Raw genomic sequence first — 10032 nt, 5'->3', positions numbered from 1 at the left:
TATTTTGAAATCTAATCCCCAATGTGCTGGTATTAAGAGGTAGGGCCTTTGGGAGCTGACTAGGTCATGAGGGCAGAGCCCTTGTGAATCAGACTAGTGGCCTTATAAAAATGCCTGAGGCAGCTTGTTTGTTCCTTTGCCCTTCTGCCGTGTGAGGACACACAGAAGGCACCATCTATGAGGAACAGGCCCTCACCAGACACTGAATCTGCTGGAGCTACAATCTTAAACTTTTCAGCCTCTAGAACTGTGAGCAATAAATCTCTGTTGTTTACAAATTACCCCATCTAAGGTATTTTGTTATAGCAGCCCAAACAGACTAAGACAGAGTGCATAACAAAAAAAAAGTTTGGAGATCACTGCTATAAGAGTTGTAGGAAGGAGTATCTATTCTCAAGACCTTGCACTGTAATCGGAAGACAAAAATCAAACCATGGAAAGTCAAACAAGACACAATTTAAATAACAATTCAAGACAACAATAGATACAAGACACAAAGTAATTAACATGATTAATTGCCAAATTAGTGGTTAAAGAAAATAAGCACAACAGGAGTTGAGAGAGCAGAGAAACCACTTTTATAATAGCTTGGGTAATCAAGGAAGGTTCACTTCATATCACTGGCCTCTAAGAATGAGTTGGATCTGGTCAAGCAAGGGTAAGGAGAAATATTAATCTCCAACTGTGCTTAAGTAACGGCAAAACTTAGGAGACAGACACACTGCTAGATTGAAAGCTCTAAAAAATAGAGTACATTAAGTCCTGGATGCCTTAGTGTCTAGCAGCATATCTGCTGGGGCACAGGAAGCATTTGATAACTATTAATATTTCATACATAGGCCAGGTGAACAAGATGGAACTGGGACATGCACACTCCAAGGTCATGTCAAAGTCAAACAAATTACATAAATGTCCCAGACTGATTGTAATTCCAACTGTGGGAATGCTAGTAATTATTACATTAATAAATGTTATAAGAAATCCCCAGGGACAATACCAACTTACATACTATTTTTATACATTAAATGTATAATTTAATACGTTACAGAGTCTTTTTTCTTGGTGGTGAAATTTAGTACCTATTACTCGACATAAAAGAGCCAGGCTATTTTGTTATATTTAATATATTTTTATACATTAAATGTATGATTTAATACGTTACAGAGTCTTTTTTCTTGGTGGTGAAATTTAGTACCTATTACTCGACATAAAAGAGCCAGGCTATTACAGCAGGAGACACTACTAGGTCTCTGCTCATCAGTGTGTACTAAAAGAACTCAAAAGTCATTTACATAAAAATAGCGTTTTACCATTAAACAATCCCAAAAGGTAGGAAAGAGAAAATTCATTATCCTCTTTTAAATAGAGGAAGCCAAGGAAGGGAAAAGCCACACTGTAGATGGAAGAACCAGAACCAGAACCGGAATATAAAGAAACAGCAGAAAACTGATCATGTTCATTTTGCCACTGAAAGAGCATTAAAGACATCTATCAGAGAATAAATCAAACTAAATGTTTCAATTATGCATGCAGATTACCATAAGAAACACGCAAAGTAATAAACATATGGTATGTGATTTGGATTAGACTAATTTTAAGTGATTTCTGATTTGGATTATCCTCATCCTCCTTTGCTCAAAGAAGTTCTAAAATCACCCTAGAAAAGAATATGGAGAGAAAAGGTATGGTACAACCTCAATTAATTAAGGTACTTAAATAACAAAGTTTTGCTATGGTAAGTGCTCGGGAAAAATATTTTTAATCTATAAGAAAATGAGATCATGGCCAGGCGCGGTGGCTCACCCCTGTAATCCTAGCACTCTGGGAGGCCGAGGCGGGCGGATTGTTTGAGCTCAGGAGTTCGAAACCAGCTGAGCAAGAGCGAGACCCCGTCTCTACTAAAAATAGAAAGAAATTATCTGGACAACTAAAAATATATAGAAAAAATTAGCCGGGCATGATGGCACATGCCTGTAGTCCCAGCTACTTGGGAGGCTGAGGCAGAAGGATTGCTTGAGACCAGGAGATTCAGGTTGCTGTGAGCTAGGCTAACGCCACGGCACTCTAGCCCAGGCAACACGGTGAGACTCTGGCTCAAAAAAAAAAAAAAGAAAAGAAAAGAAAAGAGAATGAGATCATATCAGGGACTAGTTTTACATACAAACACCAAGAAAATGGGGGAGAAGGGATATAAATCTAGAAGTCATGTTTCAAATAATTTCCTGAAATATTAGGAATAATAATGCATGTGTGCTTGTGTGTATATATGTGGGCATGTGTGTACATACATATACTTTAACCTGAAATTGGTATACGATTATCATCCCCAGTTTACAGAGAAATGTACCTTTACCCAAATACAGATTCACTGCTGGAGAACTCTACTGGCTGGGTTAAATTGAGATACATTTCTCATAATCTCCACCATTGGTCTTAAGAGTTCACATCTGTCTTACCTTCTCCAAGTCAGTGTTTCAAAGATCTAAAGATATTTATATCTTTTTGAGTCTTTTCTTCTCTACCCTAAAAAGCCTCAGTCTCCTCAAATCTGAGATGGTTCATACAACCTGCACTCTCTCCTGGATCCCTCCCTTGAATACTTGCTAGGCCAGACAAAAACATTTTAAAACTGTGGTGCCCAGAAATAAAGACCCTCACTCAAGAGAATAATAATGTTAAGCTCACACAGTTGTGATCTGCACAAAGAAAGCTCTTTTAATACCAATTGAAGTTTGGTCCAATCTTCTGTATCTTCAAAACTGGAGAGAGATGATAGATTTTCAGAATAAGAACGGATTTATTATAGCACTGGTTCTTAACCCTTTTTCCACCCTGACACACCTGAGGATGAGGAATATGACCATTCTCACAAGAAACATGACTCACTAAAGGAACAGAAAGGGGTGAGATAGTTGAAAAAGCCTGTAATATGTCTGATCCTTTGATTATGACTTTATTATAGATTCAAGAGTAACAATGTTCACTATACTAAAAGCAAAAACAGATTAAATTTTAAAACAATACAAAAAATAATGAAGAGGAATTCTATTAATATTCGAATAAGCAAAAGGTATAGTTAGCCAGAAATCTGGTTACTAAGCTTTTTATTTCATAAAGCTTTATGATATTCCATGTTGCTTACCACTCTACTTCCCCAAATGATCACAAAGGGATTGTAAAAAAAGAAATTTAACCCTATGAAAGACCAGAAAACATTTCGCCATCAAAACTGAAAGTGGAAAAGGCAAATATGTTCTGTCACTTAGAAAACCACATTTTAAGATTTATAATAAAATAGTGCCAAAAAAATTAATACAGAAGAATGTGTCAACAGAAATTTGAGCATCAAGAACAATAGATAAAAAAAAATCAGAGAGAAGGTTTAAAGGTCAGCTGGTAGATATGAAAGAAAATTGTCTAGTAACAAAGCTAATAAAACAAATTTAGAATTCACATTTCTTAAAAAAAAAAAAAGACCCCCTTTAGAAGATATACAAATAAAAGGGAGCATTCAACAACTCACAAATTTTGACCTGTGGACTGACATCTATTTCTGTGACATGGATATGAAGACAAACTGACATGAAATTATCAAAAAAGCTGTAATCTAATTAGACCACAGATAACACATATCTGAAATTGGAAGATGATAACAGATTCCCCATCAGTGATGCAACTGGCCCTTAGCATAGGCTGACAGGGCAGGTCCTAGAGCAACCAGAGCCCCAGACTGGTTGCCTTCAACCCTGGAAGCCTTCGGCCTTCAGCAGCATCCTCCTGGGAGCATGCCAACATTAAATTTTTCTAAATGCATCCCAATGTGAAAAAGGTTTGGAGACAAGGAAATAGTGACTTTCCATTAACAGAATGAATAGATGACAAATTAACTGAGTCTTCAATTTTAAAAGTTATCATTTATGAAAGTCTCTAGTTGTTTAGGCCCTTTTTGATCTTTCAATTCTTTTCTGCATTTTATCAACCCTTCCAAGAGTTTCATAATGGTGAGAAACCTAGTCTGGAAAAAAAATCAAGACTCTCAGCAAGATACATCTGAAAAATTTAAGACTACCTTAATGGCCACATTAACTTGATAAATATATCCTGAGTACTGATCGCCAGAAGTTTCCTTGAAATGTGATTGATTAGTCACTGACCCAGAGCAGCAGTATTCCTTTTGTCTGTGCCTACCCTTACTATTACCAATTCTTGTTAATAAATTCAAGGTCACTACCTATTTTCACACTTTTTCACAAATTCACCTAGAGGTTCAGTTACACTATACTCACCTGAATCTGAATAGGAAGGTTATCTTTGACTGTATTTAACAGGGTCTCTGTGGGTTTGTCTTTGCACATTAAAACCAGCTCCAAGTCCATATCATCTTTAATCAGCAAGCCTTTTGCAACCAGGCCAATCCTCATTACACCACACAATGTCCGACCACCTTGATCCCTAAAAATAAAAGTCTGCATGATTACTTTTATAACATATTTCCCCAAATTATAACTTAATCATCACCTGGCTTCCCGGATAACCATATTAATTGTTAAGAGAGTATTATAAATCTAGATATTTAAAATTCTACAGAATTAAGTCTCCAATTTAAGGATCATAAAGCATCTATCATCCCCCAAAGATTCAATAGGGGGTATATTTCAGACTATAGATCTTTAAATTTTTAACTACATCTATATTGCTGAAGAAAATCAAAATATATCCCCTTTAACATTGTTTCAAATTATCCTTTTCTCTGCTGTAATGTTTTTAGTAGTAATTTAAAAATTTGTGAGAAACATGAACACCATGGTATACTGAGAAAGAGCATCAGGGTAAAAATCTAAATGACCTGGATTCTACTAATAGCGGTGCCTGCTGGCTCAGTATTCACAATGGTAAAATGGCGATCAGCTAGATGAGCTAAGGTCATCTAGTTTTATCATTCTAAGAATGATAAACTCCTAGTTTTATCATTCTAGGAATCCACAAAAGCTTATGGGGAAAGCAGAAAAATGTGACTAAAGAGCTGAGGAAGGAAAGATCAGACCAAAGATAAACTGCCAGTACATGGATCCTAAATCCAGGAGTAGCTAAAAGAGCAAACACTCAACACCAAATTGTGAATGGTGCATGAGAAAAATGTTTATCTACCCTTGATTTTAATTCTGAAAATTTCTTATTGGTTCATCTCCTCTAATCACAAGTAAAAATATTAATTAAGCTTAGCAGTCATTCAACAAGTAAGCAAGTGTTTGAGTATGAAAATCATACCAAAGGAGATACAGTCTCTCCTGCAGCTTACACTGTAGTTAAGCAACAAAAGCAGTAACAGTTTATGTACCCTGCATAAAAGGGGAAGAGAAAGTAACATCTGAGAACAAACTGTGTGCCACATATTCTCATTTAAAAACCTCACAACAAGCCTCCACTTGGAAGACAAGAAATATGAACTTCAGAAAAGTTAACTGTTCAAGTTCACAAAGAAAGTAAAGCCTAGATTCAAACCCAAGTTGGTTTGACCACAACACTCAGGTTCTTTACACCATGTGGTTGCTTCCCAAGTTTAGAAAAGGCAGTGGTACAAATTAGAGATGTCAAGCAAGGCAACTTGAAAATTTGACTTCAGCAGAGTCTTGATTTAGCTAGATGGAAGAAGGTCATTCTAGCTGGAAGCAAAGAATCAGCAGAGTTGGGCAATGATCAGCAAAGTTGAGAATCAAGTAGAGAAAAAGAGAAACAAATTGTGGCAGTGAAAACTAAACAGGAAGTTATAAATAATCCAGCCACAGGTTCAGTGGCTGGCACACCTCAGGGATTCAATAAACATTAATCAAAAACTATAAAGATGGTATATGTCCATGTAGCCAATTGTCTGATATTAAGAATAAAGCCAGTCATCTCTGATTCTCTCTTCCTCTGTTTCCCTGTCCTCTCATCCTCTCAAATCTAGTACACTGTAATGGTTTATATTAATAAATTCCTCCTTCACAATCACCCTTATACCACTGCCTTCAAACCAGTTTCTGCAGGCTCTTATTATCTTTCAAGCAGATGACCTCAATAACCTTCTCCTCATTGGCCTTATTGACCAAACTCTGTTATCTCCAACACACTGTATACAGTATACTACAATTGGAATAATCTTCCAAAGGCACTGCCTAGATGGCACTCCACCTACTATTTTCCTTGGTGTCCCACTAAACACTTAGACACTTACCATAGTGGAAGGCAATTTAGAAGGTGACATGACTTTCTGGTTCAAATACTGGCTCTGCCACTTACTATGTGACATTGCACAAATTACAAATTACTTGACTTCTTTGAAGCTGCTTCCTCATTTGTAAAATATGAATAATACCTTTCTCACAGAGTGGTACTAAGAATATAATTTAAGTAATGAACTTTGCCCAGAGCCCAACAGATATTAATAGCACAATAAATAGCTATTATTCCTTAAACTGACCCTATACCTTCTCACACCTAGATCTTTGCTGAGATTTACTTTTTCTTCCACTTTGACTGCCTGCCAAAATCCTACCCACCCATCCTCTAAGCCTATTCCAAATGCTACCTCTTTCATAAAGCTTTTTCTGATTCCCAGAACCAGTATATTATTTCTCTCTGCTCTGTACTTACACATTTTATTCACAGGAAATTGAAGCACAGATGCTAAGAAAACTCGATCTGGAGATAGACAGACATGAATATGAATCCTGGCTCCACCACGCATAATTACTCAGTGACCTTAAGCAAGTTAAAGTTCATTAATGATTCTAAATCACCCCTTTTTTCATACGTAAATTTGGAACAGAGGAAATTTCATAAGTAAAATGGGGGTGGGAAAAGGGGAGCAATAATAATAGAGATTAGTAGGTTTGTTGGAAGATAATGTGAAAAATAATCTGGTACAGTAGCTGGCACTCAATAAATGGTAGCTATTATTAGCTCAGTTATTAAATTCTAAATCATAATTGTTCAAGTTCACAGAGAAAGTAAAGCCTAGATTCGAACCCAAGTTGGTGTGACCACAACAATCAGATTCTTTACACCATATGGTTGCTTCCCAAGTTCAGAAAAGGCACTGGTCCAAATTATAAATGTCGAGCAAGGCAACCTGAAAATTTGACTCCAGCAGAATCTTGATTTAGCTAGATTCTTAACACCCCACATGTAAAGACAGCATGATTGATCAGAGAAACTAAGTCCTAATTCAAACAGTCCTGAATTTGAATAATAAATTTGAATACAGCAGGTATTGTAAAGCAAGGACCCAATGTATTTTAATTTACTATATGTGAATTACTTAAAATTAAAAACAAAGTCCTAACATTCCTAATAACACAAATTGTAGGACCTTGTACAGTTTATCTGACTTTTGAGTCAGTTTGTAAAAAGGTAAAATAATAGGTTAAAATAAGAGAGCAAAGGTAAAAGTTGCCTTATAGTACCTGGCAATAGAAAGTGCTTAATAAATACAAGGTAGCCCTCGCTCATCTTTGAGCCTTTTAGAACAACATATGTCTATTACCAGAACACAACTCTGTTCTTGGAAGACATGTCTGCCTCTGTTTTATACAAGATAAGAATCATTCTATACTCCTTGAGTTCCACTATATGGGAAGGATCATAGGCAAGTGCTCAACCAGGGACTGTTCCACATAATGGAAAGACTTTACATAGACAATCAACAGCATCCACACATAGAGCTATATTTAAAAATCCAAACGAAAGTGTAGAGCATATTATCCTTTAAAAAAACCTTTAAAATACAGTGACCTTAGCCAGTTAATCAAGTCTATAGGAATATAGGAATACTTTCCAAAAGTACGCCAGACTTGAGAAGAAACATCACAAGAAAATGTATTAAAAATGGGTAAAAAAAAAAAAAAAAAAAATAGCAAGCCTTATGACAGACATATATATCTCATATATACGTGAGTGTATATATATATATATCATAGCTCCATCTTTCAAAGTTATACATTTATTCCAACCATAGTGACAACTGCTCAAAACAATAACTCTAAGCTTAGCATAGCATAAAAAGGTTCTTGATCTGACTCAAGTTACCATTTCAGCTTCATCTCATTAATCTCTACTATTGTCACAGTACTTAGAATACACTACTATAATTGTAGAGTCTGGCTCCATTTAGACCTTCATCCATTTGACAAATATACAATGAGCATTTACAACATGCAAGACATTGTGCTAAATTCCTGGAACCAACAAGGCAGAATACAAAACTTAAACCTCAACAAAAGAGATTTACTTAAACCTCAACAAAAGTCATTTTAAAGTTCATATAGGATAAAAAACATGAATGAGAGTATCAAGAAATATTCTAAAAACATGGATGGGTGGTTCCACTGTACTAAAACCAAACATCGAAAAATTTTAAAAAGAAATAATTAAAATGACATGCTGGCCCAGAAATTAATAGAGTAGATTAGTGCCTAGAAATAGAATGAATTTTGCAAAAATTTAGCAAAACAAACCAAAAAAAACCTTTACATTTCCCACACTCTTTTTTCTATATTAGGATTTTTAAATGCCCGACAAAAAATGGTATCTTATCATCTCCCCAGAGATCAAAAACACTGTTATTTATTTCAAAATCTAGAAAGCTGAACCAACACAGGAAAAAGATCTTACATCATAACCTTCAAACATAAAGATTTTAAAGGACTTGATATACTCTCAAAAGAAATCCTAAATAGTTCTGTCTTCTTTTTCTGGCTCTAATCATTATTCCTTTCTTGCTTTCCTTTCACATTTAACTCAGAAATATTCCACACAGCATTTACTTCTTTGGTTGTAGTCATTAATTGAGAAGACCCAAAAAAATATCATATCACAAACTCAATCCAGCAGGACCCTCAAGCTTTGCTCTGCACTGTAGTACAGCATCACAGAGGCCAGTCCACACTCACTTGGAATAGTTTTCTCCGGCCTCATCTTTCTTCCCTTCTGTCTCACCCTCTGTTTTTGTGCCTTTATTTGTTTCATCCAACCAATCTGAGACATGTTTAAGAGCGCATTCAACAGTGGACACCATATTCTGAACAGCTTCAAGTTCCTCCGGAGATGGATAGATTGTTGAATGTTTCACCATAACATGGCGATCATCATTGGCAAAAGATCGAATAGATCTCTGTCAGAAGGAAAAAGAAAACAATTACTTCAACAAAAGAAACACCACCTGAAAAGGATGACATACAAATGTATTTTAAGCCAACTCATAGTATTAATTGTCAAACCATTGTGAAATAGTTAATGTTGAGACAATAAAAAATTGCTCAGGAATGGGAAGTAAAATCCCATTCTATTGAACTTCATACCAGAAAATTAAAGCTTTCATTCATATTTTGGTAAGGTTCACCTAGGTCACACTCAGCATTATGTATTATATATCTTTTAGCTGAACCTACGCATTCTGAAGACCACTTCAAAAAAGGTCATCATACCACACAACATCTGCAAGAAACTTCCTAGCTTTAAGAGTCTCTAGAAATGCATGATGGTGACTCATGATACCCAGCCACTCCTTTCCAAACTGCTACAGACTTTAGCACCTTAAAATAAGTAGTATTTCATAATATGATAATAGTACAAAATACAAAGTTATGTGTGAACACTATAAGAAAACTGAGAAACACTGGATTAGTGTTTACTATTTGGCATTCAAACCTTTGGTTCGATTTGGCTTTAATTTTTAAAATAGATTAGCAGCAGACATTCCAAATTCCAGAATGGGAATAATATATATTACAAAACAATCAAATTCCTAAGCTAATGTACAAATATATTACATTCTCAATCAAAACCTCCTCAGAGTTGATTTACTTAAACCTCAACAAAAGTCATTTTAAAGTTCATATAGGATAAAAAAACATGAATGAGAGTATCAAGAAATATTCTAAAAACATGGATGGGTGGTTCCACTGTACTAAAACCAAACATCGAAAAATTTTAAAAAGAAATAATTAAAATGACATGCTGGCCCAGAAATTAATAGAGTAGATTAGTGCCTAG

At 35.4% G+C, this 10032-nt stretch overlaps 1 protein-coding gene across 2 annotated transcripts in view; it reads right to left on the bottom strand.

Annotated features, from left to right (window-relative positions):
- The window catches only part of STRBP (spermatid perinuclear RNA binding protein), a 125845-nt gene that overhangs the window by 48576 nt on the left and 67237 nt on the right, over positions 1 to 10032 (bottom strand). For both annotated transcript variants that reach the window (XM_012664425.1, XM_012664424.1), the window contains exons 3-4: positions 8931 to 9151; positions 4287 to 4452 (exon numbers count right to left, since the gene is read on the bottom strand). In XM_012664425.1, the coding sequence (XP_012519879.1) occupies positions 4287 to 4452; positions 8931 to 9151 (387 nt within the window). The remainder of the gene's footprint in view (positions 1 to 4286; positions 4453 to 8930; positions 9152 to 10032) is intronic.

The sequence above is a fragment of the Propithecus coquereli genome, unplaced genomic scaffold (genome assembly GCF_000956105.1).
Source record: "Propithecus coquereli isolate 6110/MARCELLA unplaced genomic scaffold, Pcoq_1.0 Scaffold89, whole genome shotgun sequence".
Lineage (NCBI taxonomy): Eukaryota > Metazoa > Chordata > Mammalia > Primates > Indriidae > Propithecus > Propithecus coquereli.
This window is presented reverse-complemented; position numbering and strand designations above follow the sequence as displayed.